This window comes from Octopus bimaculoides, chromosome 11, assembly GCF_046866305.1.
Source record: "Octopus bimaculoides isolate indiv1 chromosome 11, ASM4686630v1, whole genome shotgun sequence".
NCBI lineage: Eukaryota > Metazoa > Mollusca > Cephalopoda > Octopoda > Octopodidae > Octopus > Octopus bimaculoides.
This window is the reverse complement of record NC_142938.1, coordinates 45,354,390-45,382,305: the sequence shown is the minus strand read 5'-3', so window position 1 is coordinate 45,382,305 and position 27,916 is coordinate 45,354,390. Positions and strand designations below refer to the sequence as shown.

The 27,916-nt window shown below is 34.1% G+C and overlaps 2 protein-coding genes across 7 annotated transcripts in view; one reads left to right on the top strand and one right to left on the bottom strand.

Annotated features, from left to right (window-relative positions):
• Positions 1 to 27,916, top strand: part of LOC128249080 (histone-lysine N-methyltransferase SETMAR-like) — a 172,703-nt gene that overhangs the window by 105,735 nt on the left and 39,052 nt on the right. For 2 of the 6 annotated variants that reach the window (XR_016243662.1, XR_016243661.1), the window contains exon 3: positions 26,203 to 26,345. The exons of the other annotated variants lie outside the window; for them this stretch is intronic. The gene's annotated coding sequence lies outside the window, so the exon portion shown is untranslated. Of the gene's footprint in view, positions 1 to 26,202; positions 26,346 to 27,916 lie in introns of those variants that run through there. 6 annotated transcript variants of the gene reach the window in all.
• Positions 128 to 27,916, bottom strand: part of LOC106879834 (DNA repair protein XRCC3) — a 198,497-nt gene continuing 170,708 nt past the window's right edge. Inside the window, exons 5-7 of the mRNA XM_014929538.3 lie at positions 20,908 to 21,059; positions 7,608 to 7,820; positions 128 to 1,965 (exon numbers count right to left, since the gene is read on the bottom strand). Of these exons, the coding sequence (XP_014785024.1) occupies positions 1,708 to 1,965; positions 7,608 to 7,820; positions 20,908 to 21,059 (623 nt within the window). The 3' untranslated portion in view covers positions 128 to 1,707. The remainder of the gene's footprint in view (positions 1,966 to 7,607; positions 7,821 to 20,907; positions 21,060 to 27,916) is intronic.

Here is a 27,916-nt window from a genome sequence, read left to right as displayed (position 1 = left end):
TGATCAGTGGTCATAACACAGCCAAGACTAATGGCCGTAGGAACCTATGCTACCCAACTTTAGCTATGGAAAGTGATGACTTCAGCTGTTTGCAATAATTATCAACATATAACATGAACTGACTCACTTGGTGTACATATCGTTTTAATGTTGTTCAGTGCAATTACAATACATTTTTTGTTGGCAGTAATAAACATTATATGTTTGGAACTTCACAAACTTTTGTTCTGTCAACCAAGATATATCTTTGTTACACACACACACACACACACATTATTCATCATATGGGTCACAGAATGGAGAACTTGTGATTATACACTACTACATGTAATTGTTGTTGCATTGTACTTAGTGTTTGAAATATCTAATGTCTAAACATCCATAATTCTGTAACCAAGTTCATTTTCACATAGGCTACAGAGTTGAAATAATTGTAAAGGTTAAAATACAAAAATAATTTAATGTAACATTTTAAATATATACATATATAAATTAGTAAAAAAAAACTCTTTGTTAAAGTAGAACTTAAGTAAAACCATTGCTTAGTCACTCATATACAGCAAGCAGTGGTCACAACTTGAGATCTAGAAAGTAATTAAGGTAGTTAACACAACCCATTTTGTGAGAGCAGTTGTTCCTAGGTATTATGAGACATATAAACAAGAAAATTGATTTAAAAATGGAAAGAAAGTTTTGAAAATACAATAGCAAAAACAAATAAACTGTCATAAATTCCTTGCCTGCAAGAGCAAGTCTCAGCAGTCACTAGTTGCTTAGTCATATGCAGTGAATATAACTTAAAGCATACTGATTCTCTTGCATCACCCTCAGATTATTGGAAGAATCAAGTTTAATTTATCAAACAAATTAATATTCAGTGAATTTATGGTGCCAAAGACTAAAACCAAAGAAGTTTAGGCTAATATTTTTGGGAAGCGATATTGTTTGTCAGTATTTATTTTGAGAGATAAAACTGATTACTTTTTTAGGAAGATATTTTTCTGAATAATTTATGATTAATTCAATTTATTCCAATCTATTTCTCATAAGTGCAGTGATACAAATAAATCTTTACAGCTGATGCTTATGAAATGATCTTTTATAAGATTTTTAGGTATCTTTAAGCTTTCAAGTTTAGAACATCTTACAACTGCAAAAATCACAAAAAATATTTAGTTCCAAATAAATACTGCATCTTTATATTTATTGATAGCTTTTGTAGCTTACTAGTTTGCTTAAAAGATTTAAGATGAATACTTAAGCACAGTAGCAATTATACAGCGTTGTCAGAAGCATTGAATTGCAAAAAGATTAATTACTTGATATGATTTAAAGTTAGAGTAGTTATTTATGTATATAAAAAGAAATCTGTGGCATAAGTTGTGTCCTTGAAATGGCTAACTCACTGACAGTAGTTTTACTAGTTACATACACACACACACACACACATGAAGCCATTACATATTGCTGCCAAAAACCATAAAGTTAGTTGTAAAAGAGATTATACATTGAAAATAGTAGCTAGTTTCAAAATAATATTCATTATAAATGAAAGAGGGTAATTAATATTTCATAAGTAACATCTATTACAACTATATAATTAATATTTCAAGAAAACTTCTTTGGATCTAAGAACTTTGGCAACATTTAATTTAGTGGCATTTAGTAATTTATGGCATTTTATATGAACAAAGTCGTTTCTGATGTCTACAACAGTATGTTAGACAAGCTGATTCCTTTTACACCATCATTGTTGATGATATAAGGGATTACTGTCTGTGGAATATGTGGAGCAAATACAACTTCAAGATTTCGGAAGCTCACATGTGGACCAAACTGTTCAATAACGTTTGGAGGCAGAGCAGTTTGTTCAACTTTGGTCAACTGAATGCGTGTTGTTAAATGATTGGCCCAAGACAGGCCCAAGCAAGGAATGTTACTGTTTGATTTTTCTGATGCTGCTACCTGCAAGAGAAATAAGTAAAAAAATTGTAAACTTTTGGATTGATATATTTTTTTTAATTCTTAAAATGTTAATGTTGCAGACTTAAGGCCTTTGTTACTATATTTCTGTTGTAATACACTGATTTTGTTTCAATTAATTTTTAAAATAACGAAACACTTTGTAAAATAACTTCGTTCAGTATGATGTGGAGCAAATGCAGATCTGTTGTTAGCAACAGCGTCAAAGTGAGGGAAGCAGAGAGAAGAGAGATTCATTTGATCTGATGTATTCAACAAGGACAGATAATGAGATAGGAAGAACATGTTGTTGAGAGGAAAATAAGTTGGGATGAGATATGGAAGTGGACCACATCTCGGCTAAGTTTTCTGATTCGTTCAGCCTATGATGTTTTGCCATCACCTACAAATCTAGTAAGATGGAACATCTCAGAGAATGACATATGCAAATGCGGGAAGGTTGGAACACTGAAACATATTCTTTCCAACTGTTCATTAGTATTGAACAGGTATACATGGAGACACAACCTGGTCCTTAATGTTATCTTCAATGCTATAAAGAACTAAATTGATCTCAACAACAGTGAGAAAAAACTGTTGAAAGTACCAACTAGATATTTCATTACCTTCATGTGCTCAGGTCAGCAGATCCATTTCAAGAAAAACAAGAAATTTCCTGTGAGAGATGAAAAGTGGAACGGCTATTAGGAGGTGACTGCAGATTTACTAGGGTGCCAGGGACTCTTTCCCATCCCAGTTAAGAAAAAACCGGACATTTTAATGTGGTGTGAAGGAAAGAAAGTTGTAAATCTAGTCGAGTTAACGGTTCCATATGAAGATAACATGGACGCCACTTGGGCTCGAAAGATTGACCGTTATGTAAACCTCCTCGAGGAATGTGAAGACGCAAGCTGGAAAGTGGAGCATTTTCCAATCAAAGTCAGATGTAGAGGGTTTGTTGGACACAGTGTGAGACGACTGTTGTTATCGTTAGGCCTAACTCATTGTAAGGTAAATACCACCATGACCAATATCCAAACTACAGTGGAGAAGACTAGCCACTAGTTTAGGTTAAAAAGAGATGATGAGCGATGGTTAGAGAAATATTGAGCTATATTTAATAACCAGTTGATCTAGCAAGTGGGGTCTCATATCAGTGAGAGGAGCCGGTGTGCATTGATGCCATCGAGAGGTAGGCCCCGGAACACACGCATTCTCTCCTGATGACCCCATACACTTGCTGGTATGCGGAGTTTTCGACTGGTAGCACTTGTATGTGCAAGTTGTTTGCAAGACATCAGCTAGTGTTTGGAACATAAATTAACATGAAATATTGATGGAAGGGTTTAGTTTGGATAATTTTATATTTTATGGCACCAGAGGTTATCTTGAAAGGGTTGGTCTCAGAAAGGTCACATTTTTTTTAAAGATTCAGATTAACTATGAAATATATTTAACATGGTAACTTTATAGTTATAAAAATTCAGAAGATGTAATCAATTTTTATATACAAAAATCTATTTAACCCTTTAGCATTCAGATTGCTCTGTTAAATGTAATGCTTATTTATTCACTCTATCTTGAATTAATCATCCATTATCTTGTGGTTTCAAGATTTCAATAATGTGATTGTTTATTTTTACTATGACATTATAGAGCAGGTGTGAGACGTTGGATCTGACCAGTTTGAACACAAGAGAAGCAGAATATTTCGGTTGGATATGGCTAGTTTAAATGCACAAATAGATATTCTTCTGATTCTTTATCCTCATATACTTTATTTATTCAATATGCCATGTTGATATGGTACTGCAGTTTGTAAGCCGTTGCTACTACAATTATGTCTCTGGTCAAGGCATACAACTTATAATGCTCACCTCACTCTGAGTCACCTACCCACAACAGTGAACCAGTTATGCCATACACAACTTCAGTTGTGTGTGGTATAGTTGGTTCATTGCTGGAGGTAGTGGCATTTTGGTAAAACCAGAATTAACAAAATTATCACAGTGGTATTGAGTTTAGCTCTGAACAGAGGTGTGGAGGGAACAAGAAGCCACTTCAGTTTATTCCAGTCAACTAGCTATATGAAGACCAGGCCTTCAATGGTGCACCAGTATACAAAATCTCAAACACAACTGTTGCGTAAAAAAAGGAAATGATTTTGTAATATAAACTCTCAAATTATAAGCTAATTCCAGCAGTCCATCACTGAATCTTTCTATCAAGCTGCTCTGTTTCACACCAATCTGCTTCTTAGTAAAGAATGAATGAAACATTTAGAGCTTGGAACACCACTGTAATGTTAACTGTGTTACTGAAGCCACTGCTAAATTACTTAAACTACTATATTCTGACCATAATTTTAAAAACAGCTACACACATTGCAATGACCACCAATATTGCATTCACGATAATGATCACTAAACTTGTAGCACAGGTAGTGCTATTGAGCTCCAGTCATTGGGCAATGGTCATTATACCATCATATGATAAGTGCAAGAATTGAGTAAAAAGAAAAAGAAAAACAAAAGGACAAACAGTCAATTTTGAAATATGTTGTGGCCTTGAGGCATACAGTTATGTGATTACCTTCAAGTATGAAAATATTAGAACCACTCCAAACCCTACATAGTTTTATATTTTATACACTATTACAATATACAACACCAAAAAAAACAATACTACGAATAGTCTATATGTGGTTGTTTGACCTGCTAGAAATAACAATCAAACTGCCACCAAATCATACCTTACTAGACAATGTTATTTCAGTTGTGCAAAATGATAGGGTGTTTAAGGCTGGAATGCTTTTGATCATAGTCCTGCTCAAGGAAGATTGATCTGGGACTGAACAACAACAGTAGCACTACATTCCCTATATTATATGATGCACAGGCTCTCTCTTTCTCTCTCTCTCCACACACACACACACATGGAGACATACACAAAGAAATACCACAATATTTCAAGGCCATCACACTTCTATAATTCATGTATTACTATTCCATAAAGCTGTTTGCAACAACAACAAGAGCACTTTTGACAGCATGCAAACACACAGCTTTTCAGTTGACAAACACCTTATTCATTGCGCCCATTGCCACTCTTCTTTAACCCAATGTTCTAGATATTTTGTTGATTTATAAATTATTATTATACTTCCACAAATTTGGTGTCAGCAGCTGACCCCACCTCCCCCTGGAATAAAAAAGAAACAATAATAACCAGTAGAGGAACATTGCTAATTACGCTGTCAAAACTGTGACAATTAGTAAATTCTATCATAGCTACAGGTAAAACTAACAGCCTTGACATACTAACAATGCTATTGTTTCTGGGAGAAATTTTATTGAAAATTCTCCAGCTAAAAAGAATGAAAAAAGCAAATGAAATAAACTAAATTGAAAAAACAAAAAGAAAACTTTTTTTTCACACAGTCAGTCCACTATTTCTTTTGTGTCACAGGAGAAATTTATTTAACAGTCACACACTGGAGACTTACTCATCAGTTAATCATTACAGGAACTTTTAGAACAATAGAAACTTTCTACAAACATTGACATAAGCATACATCACACACCACCCATCTTACATATCATACACACACAAGTGTGTGCACACATACACTCAAGTATACAAAATTTCTATTATCTATAAATTATATGTGTATTCACATGTATACAACACACATATAAACTTAAATAATTAACACATGCACACACATATATGTACACACAAATACACTCATACTTACATACATTCAAATGCATGTATGTTTTACATACATACACAAATACACATAAGAGTATTTTGACAAAAAATTTGTTCCTGGATAGCAACATATATAGCATATGGCCATTAGCATCAAGTTACAATAAAGTGCTGAGTGGGTAATGTGATTTATTAGATTGTTATATTTGAAGTGTCTCTGAATATACATGTTGCTGCATAACTAGAACTGATGTCCATTGATGGAAGTTTCTGTTGAGAAAAGATTTACTAATTTAATGAGAAAATTTCCAAAAGCTGATATTGATTTTCATTTTTTAGTTAATTTTTTTGGGTGGGGTAGGGAGGGGGATTGCAGTATTATTAAAGAAATTCTATCAGCCTAATTTGGTATGTGTAAGGTGAATCACCCTGCAGCATTATGAAAAGGTGTCCGTTGAGATTTGTGTAAGTTATACCAATATAGGTACATTTAGAGTATTTGATAATTGTGATGTGTGCTTGAGAATTTGTAAATCAAGTTTGTTGCTTATATGAGTTTACATGTTATTGCAGGCAGCTGTTTTGCAAATCTAAGTGTTATCATGTGTAAAAAAAATTTGTAAAGCTGATTGCTTCTAGAGTATGTAATAAAATTGAAGATCACAGATAGTGATGGTATATGTATGAGTTGTTCTGTTTAATGCTGTTTCAGAAAGTACTTTCATCTGACTGGAATTGAAGTGCATTTAGTTTAATTAAAATAAAATTAGAAAAATGTTTATGTATATGTTATATCCTTAAAATGTTGGATTGTTATAATGCCCACTTCGGTATACAGTATACTTAGTAAAACCAGTAAAGAATTTGTAGTAATATTATTTGTTGTTGTTACTTCTGTTGTTGCTCTTGCAGCTGTATCTGCTGCTGTTCTTTCAGTTGTTGTTGGTGGTGGTGTTGCTTCAGCTGTTGTTGCTGTTTTTGCAACTCGAGCAAACTGGCCAACAAATTTTCCATAATTTTCCAATTTATTTTTGTAAAATTCATACAACAAAAGCTTTTGTGAGTTTATTAACTCCTTGTGAGTTGTTAATTCCTTGTGAGTTGTTAAAATCCTCATTGAGTTCATTAATTCCTCATGAGTTGTTTAAATCCTTGTCACCACTGTTATATCCTTAAAATGTTGGGTTGTTATGAAGCCCACTTTAGTATACAGTATACTTAGTAAAACCAGTAAAGACATGACTATCTCTGACCACCTACTACGTACTCTCAGTACTTCATGTACTTCTCTTTATTTATAGAGACTAGGTTATTCCATTCGTCATGTGGGAGGGATGTACCATTATTACTAATTCCCTACAACAGTAAAGTATGTGATTAAGATAAACTGGCCAAATAAATTAAGATAAACTGGCCAAGTAGATTACCTACTTATAGCTTGTATGCTCAAATCAAACTGCTGGAATTTTGTTGAGTTCCAAGAAAGACATTTTATTCTAAATGGCTTCAGTTTACATATCTATTGGGTATCAGTCCCTAGATAATGTAGGAAAGCTGTTTGTCATAAACTGATGTCTGGTTTTGGGAGGGATGTATCTCTCACCAGCTTAATGCCATGAAATCAAAGTTAAGAACTAATTGTCAAATAGACCATACAATACCTCAGAAACAGTTTATTACTTTATGAATATTGTTAGTTATTTGTTGGTCATTGGAATCCAAGATTTTAATCTTGAACAGTGCTATGAAACCTTAACGAATATATTTTAATAACCTTTATAAATTTATCTAATCTTGACTCCCCCTTATACATATGTGTACAATCTTGTGGAAAGTATATGAAGTATGCATTTAGATGATAATAAAGATACAGAAAAACAATGAACACTAACACAAAATAGAATCTGAAAAGATAAGTAATTCATGCTCACCTGATTTACACATATTACAGGTATATTGTAATGCATGTTTACGTGATGCAATTCTTTAGCGATGCTGGACAAGTGCTTGGAGCGCAGTAATGTATCTTCAATAGCATACTCTGAACGGAATAAAGCAGCAACAGAATCCAACACTATAAGTTTGATCTTTCTTCTTTTTATTAGAACAGGTAACTTTCTTTCAAGGCACACAATAAGGCTTTCCTGAAGAAAATATTATAATTTAATAATTTCATATGAAATGCATAAAATAAATGGGATATACACAGAGCATAGAAAACCAGAACAATGCTTTATGTTTTTTAGTTTGATACATTTCTGAATAAAAATTCTACCAGTGGCCACTGGTCAAGTGGATAAGGAAAATACCACCCTTAATTTAGAAACCAAAATTCCTAGTTAGATTCTAGTTGACAACCATGTGCCCATTCAGGAATAAGACACCTAAAGACAACTAGAGACCAAACTGAAGATTAAGCCATACTGAAGATATAAATATTGGTTTTAAATTCTGGCACAAGGCCAGGGAGTTTGGGGGAGGAGGTAAGTCAATTACATCGACCCCGCTACTCAAATGGTGCTTATTTTATCAACTCCAAAAGGATGAAAAGCAAAGTCAACCTCGGTGAAACTGGAACTCAGAATGTAAAGACAGACAAAATGCAGCCAAGCATTTTGCCTGCTTGCTGCCTTACTGAAGATATAAATATTGAAAATATATATTGTAAAGATGAAGTTAAAAGTCTAGAAAATTGTTATCTTGTCAATAGATCAAAAAATGAAAAATTTAAACTTTACTGATGTTGACTTTGCTTCACGTCATTCTTGTGTCATTAGAATAAGTATTAATATTTAAAAGGAGGCAAATTCAATTGATTATAGACCTCAAAAATTGAGAAATAAAGGCCATGCATTTTTGGATATATTTTTTACTTGTTTCAGTCATTAGACAGCAGCCATGCTAAGGCATCATGCAGAGGAATTTTTAGTCAAATGAATTAAGCACCCAGTACTTACACTTGCCCAAAGTGCTGTGCAGTGGGACTGAACCCAGAACCATGTGTTTGGGAAGCAAGGTTCTTACTACACACATGCACAAATCACAGTATCAACCAAACTATTGTATATTATATACTGCTGTTCACAATGTGCTTCCTTGCATTGATGTAGCATTCAAACAATGATACCATACCACTAGCTAGATAGGCAGACCAAACATGTGTTTGTGTGTGTATCATTATCATCGTTTGACATCTGTTTTCCATGCTGGCATGGGTTGGATGGTTTGACCAGAACTGCTAAGGCCAGGGCTGCACTAGACTCCATTGTCTGTTCCAGCATGGTTTCTACAGCTGGATGCCCTTCCTAACACGAACCACTCCATTGTGTGTGTGTGTATGTGTATAGTGGCTATGAACTAGGCAACATTTTAAGCAATTTTCAATGCTTCATTTTAATGTTCTTTTGGGTCAGTTTAGAAATGTAATTACAGCTTTGAAATAACAAATGAATGACAATAAATTATTACATTTGAATTGGTCAAAGCTTCCTTTGTACATAAGGAATAGAGAAATACTGTATTTCCTGGTTCATAAAACACAGACCTTATCGTGGAAAAAATTCTCAAATGTCATCCTGCATCTTATCAGGTTCTAGACTGGAGTTTGTTAGCTGGGTCCAGTTCTCACTAGAACTCCAGTTTTGTAATATAAGTGTACAGTTACAATTCACATGTAATTAACTAGTATTATATAGGTGCAGGCATGGCTGTATAGTAAAAAACTTGCTTCCCAATCACAGTGTTCTGGGTCCAGTCCCACTGCATGACACTTTGGGGAAGTGTCTTCTACTATATCCTCAAGCCAACCAAAGCCTTGTGAATGGATTTAGAAGATGGAAATTGAACAAAGCTCATCATATATGTGTGTGTGTGCACGCGTGCACGTTTGTGTTTGTCCCCCACAACTACTTGGCAACCAGTGTTGGTATGTTTATGTCCCTGTAACTTAGTGGTTCAGCAAAAGAGACTAATAGAATAAGTACCAGGTTTAAAAAAACCATAAGTACTGGGGTCAATTCATTTGACTAAAAATTCTTCAAGGCAGTACCCCTGCATGACCGCAGTCTAATGACTGAAAGAAGTAAATGATAAAAGATTATGATTACCATGTTTATTAATTTTGTTACATTTTAATGAAAACTACCTTATTTTAATGTGTATAAAAGGAACCCTTTTTTGTCAAAAATTAGGTTAAAACAATACGGGAGTTTCTTATATGTGGATAGTATTATAATCCCTCACCAAACCTTTTTTCCAAATTTTAAGCCCCCAAAATTAGGGGGTTCCTTATACACAAAGATTCCTTATACATGTTAAAATACGGTAGTTTGAAATACAAAAGTGTTTTACTGGCACTGGTCTCAGAAAGCTATTTGTCTTATTTGGTTAATGTGAATTGGCAATGATGTCTCACATGCCAGTTATAAATAGGCAGAAGTACAACTCAAGAAGACACTACTAATCAGCTGTCATTTAGTCATCTAGCTACAACATTAAACAATGGCCACTGGGTAGAGAAGACAGACACACAATATTAATTACAAGCTACAAATTGTTGGAGTATAGAGTGTACAGTCTCAAAAAAGATGATAATATGTGAAATAAAGAGACTGGCAGAAGTAGATGAATTTGCTGGATCTTCATATTGATGTTATCAATTGATGAAGAGGTGTATCCTAAGCATAAATGTGAAATAAACTAGAATTGCACAGAAAATGCCTGAAGCATATGGTGGGGGGAAAATATTTCCAATTTCACAAATATAAGATCAATGCCAGAAAGGAAACGAATTGTAATAAAGAAAATTAAACAATACAGATTAAGTTCTGTTAATATGCTATGAGCTGGTGAACAAAACTTAAAATATAAGTGCAAAAACTGAATTTAAAAACAAGTGGGTTATGAAAAAAATCCACAATACTGTTGTATTGAATGTTGTACAGGTAGCACAAAGCTTCTTTCTATTAAATGAAAAACAATTCCCAAGGAAAATGTGCATCATATGGATTGAATGAACAAAGGCAGTGTGAAAACTCTGGATGGAGAAAGAATTATTATGGTGTCCTATTGGTTTGTTGAATAAATCACAAATTAATAGCTAAACAAGCATATATCTTCAGTGGTTTAATGTCATACCCAATCTTAACCACAGGACATTTCAGTCAACAAGCCATTCAAATATATTTTTCAAGATGAGTGGAACAAGTGGATAACAATTGGGGATTTCATAATGCCAACAGGATGACTAAAGCCACCTGCTTATTGTACAGGTATGTTGGTAGGCTAGTCATCATTGGTAGTAAAAATAATAGCTAAGGCAATAAATAGTGTGGAATCAATGATGCAATAAATGGCACAGATGATGAACATCTCTGAAGATAGCTGTAACCCAGAAACAGCTTGCAGCAGTGATGGTGGTATAGATGAAAAGAGCAGTGACTGATGTGCTAACAGATAATTAACTGTGACATTCTTGGGAAACATATTTCATGTTAAAGATTAGTTTAAAAGTAGAAAGGTGGCAAAGCTATTTTTTCATATTGACTGTTTTTTCTCACAGTTTCTCTCAGCAATCAGCATCAAAACTCTAGGGCATACCAAAGGCATAGTGGATAGCAAGCTGAATAGAATATAGTGAACTTTTACTAATTGTTTAGATAATATAAATTGATTGAAGTTAAATCCTACTGTAATTGTATTTAATACGTAAACTGCTCCCCTGAAGTATTTCCTTTTAGCTATATTACTGAAATTCCTGATCCACATTACTACATGCCCTCTATTACTGTATACTATATATATTGATCCCTTCTAGGTTTTTCCAACTGCTCTGAATTTACTTTGTGAGATCTAGCTAGATTAAAACACATGTCCATTGTATTCAGCAACTGACTTTAAAGGTAGGATACACTCAAATGAATCTTGTGCATACAGCAGAAATATTTCAATCAACAGATCTTATTGTAATTATTTCCCTTATTTGCTGTTTTCAGATTTTGAAAAGCCCTAGAGGTGGGTTTTGGTTCCTAATTGCTTGGATAGTCTCAGAGTTTTTCAACTCATTATATTAAATATTTAAGCCTCTATCATATTTGAATAGAATATATTCAGACTACCACAGTATCTTACATAATGAAACATTGCATGAGAAGCTATAGGATGTCGTTTGATTAATGGTGACTGACCTGGAGCTAAACAAACAGAAGAATAGAAGTGATTATTTAAAATTTACCACAAGAACAAAAGAAATATCCTACAGTAGAATTCAGAGCAAAAACATTACCATACATACAAATAAACATTGTGGGTTGTGGCAAAAACAATAGAAAAAAATTTTTGCAAGGTAAATTAAAAACTCTGTGAATTGCCTGTACTTCAGTTTTTTTAAAGTACTTTTGAAAAAGCAGGTGGCAATTAAGACTTAGCAAGGAAATTGTTGACATGATAATAGCAAGGGCCAAGCACACATAAAACCATTAGCATACACACATATACTCTTTAAGAAGCAAACAAAGATACATTACTTATCAAAAATCAAGCACATACAAATGTATACACATATTCATAGACACAAATACATATATTACACAATCAGAAAGGCATTTTAATTGTTATATGTATGTTAATGTATTTAAAAAGTTTTTTTACATTTGTAAGCATGTCTGCAGGTATGCATGTGTATTATATATATTTGTGTGTGTGTGTACACCCATAACCTTCTCTCAAACAAAAAAATAAACAGAAAAGTGGAAAGGGGAACCCACTGGTAAGAATTGTCAGTAATTATAGTAATGTAACTGGATACTAAACAATTATAAGATATGGTGTGTGTGTGAGAGAGGGAGAGAGAAAGAGAGAGAGAGTGAGAGAGAGAAAAGTGGAGAGAAGGGAAGAGGGATGTTAATTAAAAATGAATGAAGAGAAAGATGTGGGCACAAGTTTGGCATCAACTAGCTCTAATGAAGCTCAAGGGACAACATTATAGTTGAACAGCATATGGAGAATAAGGATTTGAGATATTTTTAGGGGTAGAAGAATATATATTCGGGTTTAGAGATTGTTCTGCATAGTTAAAAGTTTTTAGAGTTACTTTTTGTAACTTTAGTGGTAGCATTCCTGTTAGAATAAAACTGGTGAAGGTCAGTGTGACTCTGTCAATTTAGGGTTAGTTTCAGAAGTGTTAGGTGTGACATCAATATATAGCCATTAAGATAAGCATGCCAGTTTATTGTTTCAAGCATTTAGCTTCAAGGGCAGAACTTATAGTTTTTCCAAACTGGTATGGTCAATATTAGTAGGGAAAAAACTTGACAAGGCTTAATGTTTCAAAAAAGTGGCAGTAATGAAGAGAAAGTATTAAGAGAAGCATTTAATGTGATATTTCATTGGGATAGGAGTGGCATATATCAAACCATATATCAGTTACATGGCAGTACAGTATTCTATCATAAATTTACAGATTTGCCAGATCTTGTTCCATGCTCATAGTGTAGAGATAGTTGAGTAAATTGCCCAAGGTACACTGCTTGCAATGATATGTGAATTCAAAATGTTCCACCTTAGATAAATGTTCTACAGCTTTAGCATAATTTCCCAATACTTATGCAATGAAAGCTACTATATAAAGGAAAGAGAAATGTGTGTAAAATGTTGAACTAACAAGATGTTCGATTTAGCATTCATATGTTTCCTTGATTTGTGTTCAAACATGCCAAATAGTATGTAATACTGGCATAAGGTTCAGACTCAATGAGGCTTCAGAGATTCAGAAGCTAATACTGGAACCAGTAAGAGTTTATTTACCATAATATTTGTCACATCTGATATGCTGTGTATGCTTTGACTAACATACTCTAAAGAACTGTGTAATTGTGTATGTGTGTGTGTAAGAGAGAAAGAGAGGGGGAGGCACATATAAGGATTAAATGTAAGAGATGAAATGATAGCAAGGGCTGGTAGACATGTCTGTCTACTGAGCAATTCAATGTTTGAAAATATGAGGGAATAAAAACTTTAACGTGGAAACAAGGGTTATAAATAGGAAGGATATCTGACCATAGAATACTGTCTCAACAAGTCTTCTCTAACCCATCAAACCAGCATAGAACAAGTAAAGGTAAAAATTAGATTATATTGATAAAAATGATAGATGCTTTTGTCAATGATGCTAGAAATGATGATGAAGCCAATGGTGATGCTAAACTATTGCTTTATCATCATCCAGTTCAAAAATAATGTCAGAATGCTGGAAAGCTGTACAAGACTGTTAAAAATGAGAATTTAGTTTCAACTTTCTAGCTTCAGGTGCAAGTCATGACAATTGTGAAAATCTGAACTGAAGCATGGAGACAAGAGTTGTTAGTTTTAGATGATAATAAGTAATAGTATTACTTATTATTAAGAAATAACATAGTATTAAGAAATAACACAGACCCTGTAATTTACAAAGAAGCCTTCATATAAGAGAGTAGAAACTGGAGTTGTGACATTCATTCTTTATCAAATGCAGCTCATGCCAGCATGAAAAACAGACATAAAATAGTGTGAAATGGCTCAACATCTATGTACCTCTGGCAGCTAGCATCTTTCTTCTGTTTAGTATGTATGTTAGTTATTCAGCTTTATTTTGAGATTTCTTGCCAATAGAGATAGAGCTGGTTTCTAACCTAGACTCAAAACTCCTTCATTGGAATGTAAATAACACCAACAAGAGCTAGAATAAGTATCAGACTTAAAAAATAAGTACTAGGATTGTTTCATTCAACTAAAACCCCTATATTACATAGCTGCAGTCTAATAACTGAAACAATACACTGTGGCCAACCAAGGACATGTGAATATATTTGGTAGATGGAAACTGAAAGAAGCCCATCATATATATGTATGCATGTATGTATTTAAGTAGGTAGTTACATACGTGTGTGTGTGTGTGTGTGTATGTAAGTACATATATATATATATATATAAATTTTGTACGGCTCTGTTATTCTTTCATTCTTTCCTTCTTTCTATCAGCCTCTTCACACTTACTTCATTCTTTCCTCTCTTCTTTCTTTCATTCCCCTTCTCTCACATTTCCTGGCTTTCTCTTCATTCTCACCTTCTCTCCTCTTACACTTCACTCTATCCCTTTTTCTTTTTTTCTCTTCCCTCCCTAATTCTTCTATCTCTCTGCCTCTACCTCTCTCTCTTTCTCCATGTGACCAGTGTTCAGCCAAGCCTGACCTTTCTTTCTTGGTTTGACTACCATCCGTGCAACATCTATATCCCTCCCTATGCCTGTTATTTCTTATGTCCCTGCCATAAGGCTTCACTTCCACACACACCAGCTTAATTTAATTCATCCTTAGTTGAAAGACACCTGTTGTTAATGTCCTTTATTTGCATTTGTATTTGTGTACCATTTCTCCGTTTTTTCCGTCCTTGTTTTCGTATACATTTGCTGCTTTCTTCCAAGGAATCTAGTGCTTTTAGTTTAGTTTTTCCTTGGGGCTGACCAGATTGGAGCAATCTCGAGTATAACCAGCCAATGTTGCAAAGATAATCTGGAACTTGACTGAAGAAAGAAAACTCCGAATGACCTGTCCTTGTTTTTTTGTATTGTCTGTCTGGATGTTTTGTTGTCCATTTTTTGTATCCTCTAACTGTCTGAATGTTTTGCATTCTTGTATCATTTTTGGTATTCCATTTTATATATATATATATATATATATATATATATATATATATATATATATATATATATATATATATATATACACATACATATATATTTATATACATATATATTTATATACATATATATTTATATACATATATACTGAGCTGCCATTGGTCAAAGTAGGTTACATAATGCTGTTAAGAATGAGATTGACATTTCAGTGACACCAGATGCATTAAAAAGAATATCTTGGCCTGCATGGCTTGACAGAAAGCTGGTGGCATCTCGGTGTCTGGGTGGTTTTGCAAGGAACTTGCAGGCCAGCAGAAACATGGCTTGCGGGGCTGTCTATGTGTATACCAGATATATGAGTATGTGTGTGGCTATGGTTGTCTGATGTCTGTGTGTGTGAGTGTGTGTGTGTGTGTGTGGGTGAGTGTGTGTGAGGGTGCTCATGTGTGGGTGGGAGCTGATGGCATCAGCTCTTTGGTGCATATGTGCATGTTTGCTAGGGTGTGTGTATGTATGGTTGCAAGTGCATATCAGTATGCATGTGAGTTCTTGCATGCACAAACATGTAGGTGTACATGTATATCAGCTGTGTCTATATCAGTTGTATGAGTGTGTGTGTGAATGCATGTGCATTAGTACCTGCTGTATACACATGTGCGCATAAACGTGTTTAGGATTCATTTATGGGTGTATGTATGTATGGATGATTGGTGAATGTATGTATATTCTTGTATTTATATGTGGGATATTGGTATCAGATTTCCGTAGATGTTACTAAGTGTTGGGTGTAATCTCCAACAGATATTCTGTATCTTTCTGAGCAGATTTTGTATGTTCCATCTAGTTGTTTTTCTAAGAGAGCCGATAAGGTCCAGGACTCTAATCCACAGAAAAGGACCAGCTCAATCAGTATTGTCAATATCTTAACTTTTAACGTGGGTGGAGGGTTTGAGTGTCAGATCTTATCAAGTCTGTTACATGCATCCCAAGTATGAGTTTTGCGGAAGCAAAAGGCCTTTTAGGAATCTACTATGTGTGATCCAAGATATCTGAAGTCGTCAACGTTTTTGATTGATATATTATTGAGTGATTTAAGTTCAGTTAACTCGGAGGAGGTTGTGATAAACTCTGTGTTACTCTTGTTGCAGTAAAGGCCGACCTGGTTTGCTGCTTTCTCCAGTACTTGTAACAAAGATTCTACACCATTACACCCTTTGTATGATGGTGTAGAAACATTGGCAGCTATCTTGCGTGTCTTCACAATGTGGTTATTCTTGTGACTCTGAACGTTCTTCTTGATGAAAGTTTTGGAAGAGTAGGTTGAGAAGAGTAAGTTGAGATTGAGAAGCTCTGCACACTGAATCAGAAGAATCAGCAGCGGCTGATGGACAATCTGTTTCAGGCATCTGATACCAATATCCCTCAAGCTAAAGCAGAAATGGCTACAATTTGCTGGCCACTATCATTGAGCAGAGAAAGAGGCTATCTCATCCCTGCTCCTATGGCATCCCTCTGGAAGTGTTTTCTCCAGGAAACTGATATTTCCAGTTACTATATCTTGGGACTCAGGGCTGCATATTAGAGATCTGAACACAGCAATGCTGGATCGTGTAGTATGGAAAGGGATTGTCAATGGAGTTCTGACCAACCATAGGTTAGTAGAAGGATGATGATGATTTATATGTGAATGTATGAATGTGTATGTGTCTGGAAGGACATATATGTGTGCATGCCTGTGTGTGTACACATATATAAATATGCAGGCTTTTGGCACGACAGATGTATGTTAGTACAACTGCAATAACATTTCTGTGGGATGGGGAGAGGATGATTGGCACTGGACTGAGGTTTGGTAGTGTGAAAGGGAGAAAGAAAGAGAGAATTATATGTACATAAATATGTGTGTGTGTATGTGTGCGTGCACACCCATTGGAGGCAAACATAGGAAATTACAGAGCGTATGTATGTGTGTACTAGATGCATGAGTGCATAAGTATGAGTGACTGATGTCTATGCACACCCTACATAAACATGGGTGTGCACATGCACACATACACACAACATGCAACAACACTGTTACACCAATGATCCACTTGATGTGTACAGATGTGTGTATGTGTGCGTGTGTGTGCATGCCCATGTGTGTATGTGCATGCATTTCTTTTACTATCTCCTTGCCTTGACATTGGGCAGGAGTTGTAAGCAAGTGTCATTGTCACGCAAGAGTTGTTCTTTGTTTCCAATATTCCACTTTATCATGTCTGGGCATGGTGAAATATTACCTTACTTAGAAATAAAAGAAGGTTGGTGATGGAAATGACATCGAGTTATACAAAATCTGTCTGATGCAAGCAAGTATGGAAAAGCAGCAGAATCTCCTGTCAAAGATGACATATGAGTGTTCAGCTTTTGCTGAATGATCTGCACAAATGATTTGTTGATAGTGATCAAATGTATGTGCTGTACATTAGCTCAGTCTATCCACCAAACTGATGTTGCCTGAACAGGTGCATGGTGTACTATGTGTCAGGTGTCAAAGTGTTTGCAGAGCAACACCAGATGAAGTGTTTTGTTCAAGAACACAATGCACTTCCCAGTCAAGGAATTGAAACCATGATCTGGTGATTGTGAGTGTAATAGCTGAACCACTAGGCCATGTGCCCTCACTATCACACATATATATATATATGTATATATAAAGGTAAGATCTAAGGATCAAGATGTAGGATGTTAGTGAGTTTCAAGCAATCTGTAGAAGATATAAAAAACAACTTTCAGAAACGATAGTGGTTTATTGGTGCAGAAGGTTGTGAATTTTTCCTGTATCAAAGTATGATAAGCTGAAAAAAGTTAGTTTTATAGTTCATGATTAGCAACAGGGGTTGTATTTGCGAATAATTAGGGAATGGGATAGATAAAATCCAGGTTACATATGTTTCATAGCTAGCAGAACCTCAGAAGTAGTAAATTATCCAAATGAGGGGTAGACCACAAGCTACTCTTTAGGCCAAGGATACCTTGATTACATGAAGTTTACATTGTTGTTAGGAGATACTGTGTTAAATCGTTGAGGATTTGATCAAAATGCATAGAAAGTACAGTATGGAACTTTCCTACATACACACCTTGTCTCAGATGATGGAATACCTAGTGTACAGGGGTGTTGACCCATTACCTGGGATATTCCAGAAACAGCTGTAAGGCAGTGAGCTGGCAGAAACGTTAGCACGCCGGGCGAAATGCTTAGCGGTATTTCGTCTGCCGTTACATTCTGAGTTCAAATTCCACCGAGGTCAACTTTGCCTTTCATCCTTTCGGGGTCGATAAATTAAGTACCAATTACGCACTGGGGTCGAAGTAATCGACTTAATCCCTTTGTCTGTCCTTGTTTGTCCCCTCTATGTTTAGCACCTTGTGGGCAATAAAGAAATAAGAAACAGCTGTAAGACATTAATTACTTCTACTTCTCCTTTTTTGATTCACTTTAATTAAATATTCTAAATGACATGAGATGCTCATCCTGCCTTGGTTTTGTTTTCCTTTTCCTTTAATATATATCTTATATATAGACTAGACCTGTGTGTGTGTGTATTTGCTTTTCATGAGACAACAGCCGCGTGAATTGGTTCCATACTTAGGATGCATGAATAATTTGACACCAGATACATGATAGGGTCTTCATTTTATTTTTTTAAGAATAAATAATATTGCTTTATATATATGATTCACTTTAAAAAGGCTTTTCAATGTCAACTTCCAGTATTGAAATAGCAACTGTAGCAGGTGAAATTTTTTGTTTTCATTTGCGAAGCCTCTCACTTCTATTTAATGTTTTCATTTCCAGTTTTCTTTCGCTATTTGCAATCAACTACAATAAATTACTGAAAGAAATATTTACTTAGCAAGTGAGATCTTTTATAAATTGATATTTTCAAGAAAATTTACTTTCTGAACTTCCTTTTATTATTGAATATTTCAAGTTCACAGATTTAAATATTCGGTACAAGATAGTTTTTAATGAGCTTTTATTTATATGATCTTTTCATTTCATGTTTATTTCATTCATTGTTTGCAATGTTCTCTCCCCGCCTTTCTGTCACATACACTGTCTCTGTAATATAAACACACACACTCCAGGTTTGATTTCATTATTACACAAATATCACATTAGAATTTTGCAATTGAACAAGGGGCGTCCCAAAAAATATGGGCATTCTTTTGCTTGAATCTGCACACTTCTTTAATTTCTGTAAATTTTTTTTATTTATTTACTTTTTGTGTGCCATGTTCAGCTCTATGTATTTGTAGTCAGTAACACATGTACATGTGTGCTTTTGTATGTACATTTGTATACATTTATGTGTATGTGTGTGTGTGTGTGTGTGTGTGTGTGAGAGAGAGTGTGTGACAGAGAGAGAGAGTGTGTGACAGAGAGAGAGAGTGAGTGAAGGGGTGTGTTGTCATGTATACATACATAAATACATCTTTTTTGTATGTATGTGTGCATGTGTGTGCGTGAGAGAGAGAAATAGAGAGAGAATGAGTGATGTCTAAGTGGCATTCACTCATTCTCTCTCTCTCTCTCTCTCACACATGTCCATTTCATATACATGTACATACAACTTTCACTTTCTCCTCTCATTTTAAAACAAAAGTAAATAAATAAAATTTTTTTACAGAAATTAACGAACAAAACAGCTGTTTGTTTTGACATTTCTGAGGGTTCAATCGAAAGAATGCCAAAATATACGACTGTAAAAGAACATTTAGCAGCAAAGGCACAACAGCGGACAATATCATAAAAATTATTAGAATTGAGAATTAAATGTGAAAATATTATCATGTGGCTAACAGAAAACCACCTGGAGGGTGGTCTTTCTGCCAGTATACATATATATATAATTAATAAATAAAAAAATGAAGAAAAAACACAAGGAAAAACAACAATGCAAGGATGTGGTATATACATATATATATATATATATATATAATAGACAGACAGACAGATAAATAGATAGATAGATAGATAGATAGATAGATAGATATAGACATATATATATACTCTTTTACTTGTTTCAGTCTTTTGACTGTGGCCATGCTGGAGCACTGCCTTTTTAAAATATAAATATATATATATATTACATAGATGATAATATTTTCAATGAAGACATTACAACCATATCTGAAAGTTCAATTGCTTCAATTCTGTGCATGTACATATATTTACTCAATTGCTAACATTTATCAATGGTTTCTCCCATTGTTTTCAAGTGCTGTTTTCTATCATTAATAAAACTGTCAGCATTTTTGAGAACACAGGTATGTCAGAAACATAAAATTGAGATACAATGGAAATACTCTACATAACAGATCTTGCTAATCCAAACGAACATTGAAAAAAAAAAAGCAACAAAAAACATTTAACTTATAATGTAAATGATTATAATGAAGGTGATCCTGATTGCACTAATGCTGTTGCTGGTATGCTGTGGTTAAGGGTGAGTGCCTACCTGCAATTATGGATTTAAGGCTTTAACATTTTGTAGCTGTTTACTCACCACATCAGGGACGTGTTCAATGTAAACATGGTCCCCAGGTTGTAAACAGCCATCAGAAAGTTTCTTCCATATTCCTTTTTGACGCCATGCTTCAATCAGCTGGGTGAAGCGTTTGGTTGGGAAAGCATCTTCTGTGCAAATGTATATTGTATCTGTAATGATATTGATAACCATGGTCAGATATGATTTTGCAGAATATTTTAAATGTATGACACTGTATAATAGTCACACTCAATTACAACTATCATGTGATGTCAAGGAAAGGAAACACAAACATACATGCACACACTCACACACATATATGTAGACACATGCACACATGCACACACACACAATAGGTTTCTTTCAGTTTCCAACTACTGAATCCACTCACAAGGCTTTGGTTGGGTCAGGGCTCTAGTAGAAGACAATTGACCAAGGTCTCACACAGTGGGACTGAACCTGAAATCATGTGGCTGGAAAGCAAACATCTTAACCACACACACTACATATATATATATATATATATATATATATATATATATATATATATATATATATATATATATAATAATATAGATTTAATCAAAAGATTAAATGTGGTACTTAAAATGTTTGAGGCACCAGAATTTGGTAGGATAAAAACCAAAAACAAAATCAAGAGATTTGGTGAATAAAATTTGAAGTTAAGCAACAAAAATTCAATAGGTTATAGCAGTACGTACGTTTCATACAAGCTCCATTTATTCATGTAGTGATAACACTACAGAAAATACAATGAAAATGTACTCCTCAGCTGCATAAAGGAATTTCAATAGCACATCATTATCTAATAAAATTTGGGAATTGAAGGAAAATAGTATTGATTTTAATTTTAAATGGGAAATCATCAGGAGAGCACAACCTTATAGAAATAGTAGATATGGCTGTGGACTGTGCTCTATGGAAATTTTTACGAAATTTTTAAACTTAAGGATAACCCTAATCTAATTAACAATAGATCTGACCTTAGGGTTCTATGTGTGCATTGTTACTCCCGCACCTTTAAATATTTTAAAAAGTAAATATTCTTTAAAAAGTAAATCTTACTAAATTTTAAAATTTAGTTTCTCTCATTTCCCTGACTAATTACTATTTTATTTGAGGTATGACTTTTAATATATACTTAGAATATTTTTTAACCTTTCCCAACCCACTGATATTAGTCCTACATTTTCTCTAAGTTATTCTGAGTCTTTTTCGAAAACCTTAGCTTTATTTCTCTTAATTTAGTCCTGTTTATCTAACTCTATTCCTCCACCTTTGTTTTCCTCTTCCTCCCTTTCTTTCTGTTTGGATTTTGGCCATTAATATTATAGTTTTACCCATAAATAATACCACCCCACATTAATTTATATCTTATGTTTATGGTTATGTTTATCTTGTTCTAATTATTATTGTTCCCTATAGTTTTGAACTTAGTAGTTCAGTGCTTCATTATATTATTCTATTTATACTGTAGAATAGATATATTTCTTTAATACCTTGACCTTAATTCCCTTACCTCAAATTTTTTCCAAATTCTTACCACTCCTTAAGGTATTGCCCATCCATTTCCCCCTTTTTTTTTTCTTTCTCTCATGCTTGATTTACCCCTAACCTGCTGTCCACCACTACTTAACCTGCCTTCCTCTAAATTTGAAATTACTACTATCCCTCCAATTAGATTTTAAATTCTTGCTTGATTCACTTGTCTGTGAAACAGCAGCATAGTCGAGATGTGTTTTCTTCTCTTACTCTTGTTTTTTGCAAACATCTTCAAAATGACTTTCTAAAATGAAATTCCTTTATGCAGCTGAGGAGTACATTTTCATTGTATTTTCTGTAGTGTTATCACTACATGAATAAATGGAGCTTGTACGAAACGTACGTACTGCTATAACCTATTGAATTTTTGTTGCTTAACTTCAAATATATATATATATATATATATATATATATATATATATATATATATATATATATATAGAGAGAGAGAGAGAGAGAGAGAGAGAGAGAGAGAGAGTTTTTGAAGTGATGTACAGATATTGTATATTTAGAATAAGGTAGTCAGAATGTTTTATCTACATTTTTAGCGCTTTCTTCAGTTACTGGATTTATCAAGTTATGGTTTAAAGTTAGATTTCTTGGCCTTTTTATATATAAAGAATTTTGTGGGGTTTGTCAAGCAAGGGAGATGAAGAAAAATTTTTTGAGAAGGAGGGGGAGATAAAGAGGTGTGGCTTTTGTATTGATATGGTCAGAATTGTTTGTTTAGTACTTAGTGGCCTTTTAAGGTGGGGAAAGAAAAAAAGAGAAAGGTAAAAGAATTTTTGTATTTGAATTCTTCAGTAAAAATTATAATTGCATTTCCAGGTTTTGTTCCTTTGTGTTCATTAAAGAATAGTTGTATGGATGTGATCAACATTTTTTGATTGAAATTCTAGATGTTTCTGAAAGAGTGATTTTTGAGTTAACTATACACTCACACAGCAATTATATATATATATATATATATATATATATATATACAGGGTGTCCGCAAAGTCTGGGTACATGGTGATTGACACATACTTTAAGAAATTATTATTTCTTATATTTAATTGTTTATGTTATGATTTTATTTACTCCATGTAGCCAGACTTTGTGGACACCCTGTATATACACATACACACACATATGTAGAGTCCACCTAGTGGTCATTCCTCTTATATGTATACACACACACACACACACACATATACATATATATACATACACACACATATACATATATACATACACACACACACACATATATCATGTCATCCCATCAGTTCTGTCTGAATTTTGAATAAAGAAAACAAGTGATCAAATGTTATATTTAATTGAAATTTAATCATCAATGTACTTTCCCTGATTATCTATGACTTCCTTCCATCTATTTACAAGCTTTTTAATCCCATCAATGTAAAACTCTTTTGGTTTCAAAGCAAAGAACTCTGAAATGTCAGTTTCGACCTCCTGATTTGCGAAAGATATGTCCCCCCAAATGATTCTGTAAACTACGAAACAAATGGTAGTCTGAAGGAGGAAGGTCGGGATAATAAGGTGGATGAGGGATTTTTTCCCAACCAAGCTCTTCGATCTTCTGTGATGTGATCTTTGCAGTGTGAGGTCATGCACTGTCCTGATGAAACATCACTCCTTTTCGATTCACTAAAGCGAGTCTTCTTTTATTCAAAGCTTGGTTCAAACACTCTAATTGTTGACAGTAGACTTGAGCATTGATTGTTGCATTAGGTGGTAACAATTCAAAGTGAATTACTCCTTTGCAATCCCACCAGATAGAAAGAAGAACCTTTTTTCCATAAAGTTCCCTTCCCTTCTTGGTTGTGGTTGAGCTTTTTCCCTTTTACCAAGCCACTGTTTACGATGTTTAACATTTCGATAGAATATCCATTTTTCTGTCACCAGTCACAAGTCTATCCAAAAAGGGTAAAGTGAGTTTGCGAGAATGGAGAGAAGAGTAGATGTCAACTCGGGATTTGCGATTGCTTTTGGACAATTCATGAGGCATCCATTTTCCAAGTTGTTGAAGATAACGATGAACAGTTGTATGGTTTGAACTAAGCTTTATTGCCAATTCTTCAACTAATAATACAAGATTTTCTTCAAGTAATGCCTCAAGGAGCTGCTTATCATCAAACTCAACTGGACGTCCTGTTCGATCTTCATCTTCAAGGCTGAAATCTCCACTTCTGAATTTTGCAAACCATCCTCTGCAAGTTCCTTCATTCAACCATTCTTTCCCATAAACTGAGTGTATGTTTCGAGTCGCTTCGGCTGCAGAGTTTCCTTTTTTGTATTCATAAAGCATTATGTGCCTCAAATGCTCTTTGGATACTTCCATGTTAGAAAGGTTTTAATCAAAGAAATTTTAATTCTACAATTGTGTAAAATAATATCTAATTAGTTTAAATGTACACAAACGCATAAAAATAATTTTAATTCCATTAGACATTCTAAAATACTATTAAATTTCATTCAATTTTAAAAAAGGTAAAATTGGACAGAGCTTATGGGATGACGTGATATATAAAAACACACACACACTCAAAGACATCTATATATGTACATGTTCATATTTGTGCACACATACACACACCACACATACACAGTATGATTTTTTTTTTTTATAATTAATTAATATAATTAAAGATTCATCTCTGTGGTTAAATAAATTTGGAACGTTTTTGTCATTTTAGCCACTACTCTTGATTTTTGTCCGAGTATTTGTCCTTCAGACTGCAAAAAGGAATTTTAAAAAAAGCAATACACAATGCTGTCACAATATTTCCAAATTCATCTATTTCTGGTTGGCTGTTTTGTTTTGAATATATTTTAAAGCACCAGCCTAGAATTTTCTAAAGGAGAAAGAGAGCCAAGTACAGAAGGGGGAAAGCAACTGTTCTTATAAAATTTCATAATCTGGAATGTTTTGCAAGGTCCAACAGCAATATGGTAAAAAGGTTTTAGCAATGGTTTGAGATCATTTTTAACATATACACAATCAAATTCATATAGAAGTCTCATAGGTGGAATTTCAGAAAAATATATAGTTATGTTAATTTTTGTTGAGGACTTTTTTTGTGAAGTATAGTTCTGTTATCTTTCGGAATTTTGAATTTTCCTTCACATATTTCCAAAGGTCACTAAGTACTAAACAAACAAGTCTATATATAGGTGTGGGTATGGATGTGTGGTAAGAATTTTGCTTCCTAATCACATGCTTCCAGGTTCAGTTCCATTGTGTGGCACCTTGGACAAGTCTTCTACTATAACTTTGGGATGACCAAAGTCTTGTGAGTTGATATGGTAAATGGAAACTGAAAGAAGCCTGTCATATATATATATATATATATATATATATATATATATATATATCTGTGTCTGTTTGTGTCTGTTTGTGTGTTCATGTCTTTGTGTCATTGTGTTTGTTCCCTCACACTGATTGACAACTGGTGTTGGTTTGTTAATGTCCTTGTAACTTAGCAGTTCAGCAAAAGAATCAAATTAAAAAAGTACCAGGCTTTAAAAAATATGTCCTGGGGTTGATTCATTCAACTAAAATTCCTTCAAGGTGATGCCTCAGCAAGACTGCATCTAATGAGTGAAGCCGGTAAAAGATAAATGATATGTATGAGGATGGGCTGAATGGTTCATAGGCTGTCTATAAAGGAGTGATGCTATAGCTGTGAAATTTTGCATGCATTAATTTCAACACTTCTTATTAATAACTGCATTGTTTCTTTCCAGGTAAACTGATTTGTAGATTTGGCATATAGGAGTTTCCATGGACATTGTAATGTTCATGGGAATTTCTTTTCTATATGTAATGGCCTGTAGGACAATGGTGAATAGGAGAGAACTGAAGACTGAACTATGATGAACTCCAGCCTTCATTCTAAATTGATCACTGAAATAATTATTAACTTCCTTTTTACTGCAACTTTGTACATAGCTTATACATCCCTCACAACCATCCATCTACACCTAGTTTTCTCAGTGACCACCAAATTACTGAATGTGGTACCTTGTCAGATGTCTTCTTCAAATAAATGAAAGTAAGAATAGCAGTTTATTCTCTGCAGTTGCCCCACTATGAAAATTTCATCCCTCTATAGGATCAGCATGAGATAGCCCCTCTTTATCCTATGCATTTTTTACATTCAGTAACCTCTCATAATGGCACTTCCATATCACTTTCTTGTTTTCCATACTGATGATGACTATGCCTTCATTATTCTGAATACACTTCTTGCCAATGATGTCTCAGTTCTCTCTCACACATTGTCTCACAATCCTGAACACTTCATGTCACAGATCTTTATGCTATAGTACATGCAAATCTCTTAGTTTCTGCCCCACCCTTAGACAAGTATACCTACTACCACCTTCCATCTAGGTTTTCTGAGTCTGTCTCTCAGTCTTTACTGCCTTATCAATCACCAAGTTGCCTTCAGTTTGGCTGGGAGTCTGCTCCAGCTGCATGTCTGATGTGTGGTCCTAACCAGGTTGTTTTATAGCAATTCCCATTTGTCAACTATACTATAAGTATCTAGACCCATACGTGTCAATAAAAAACTCTCTAAACTTATTTCTTACTGCAGGATCTCTTAGCTTCCATAACTTCTTCTCTATATCGTCTTCTATTTCTGAGTCCATTTAGCTATGAATCTGAAGTACTCGACTATTAATTATTTTTTTATCTAGGTAGAATTGTAAAGTAAAAATTTAAATGAATTTAAAGCTTTATGTTTGCATAAGGAAAAGCATTCCTGTTTATAGTTACCTAATAAAATATGTAGCTTTTCAGTAGAAAGTGCATTCTTTCTTCCTTCTAGTATAAAAAGGGAGCTATAACCATGATATCCTAGTGGTCTATATTTTGTATTTGAGGAGTTAAGATTAAATAGTACTTAGCTAATCTAGTTGAGTTATATAATAATTAGGTTCCTTATTTGAATCTTCTCTGATGGTTGAAAATTCAAAAGTTCATCTAAGAAGGGATTTGACTACAAATATTTTGTGTTTATGAGGACACTCACAATTACTGTTCATATATAAGTCTTCCTTAGTGTTTTTGTGTCTAAGAATTGGATGGTGTTATGGTCTGAATTTATGTCAGATCTTAAATGTAAAGTTAGAGTTATTTTCATGATCTTCTTTAAGTTCTTCCACATCTGCTATAATGAATAAACATATCTAGTTTAGTTCCTTGCTGCTTTGATTATTATGAATTAGAATTGGGTGCTTGAGTCATAGTGATTCTGTCGTTAGCTGATCACATAACCATGGATATCACCTCAATGGCTGTGTTGCAGTTTCTCTCTTGACAGAGCTTGACAATCCTGACCATTGATCTTCCAGGATTCCTCTGCTCAACATCAATATAAGAAGCACCATTTGCTCAGTTGAGCTCTTCTGCTACCTCTTCACAATCCACCATGCAGCAGTCCCAGGACTTTGC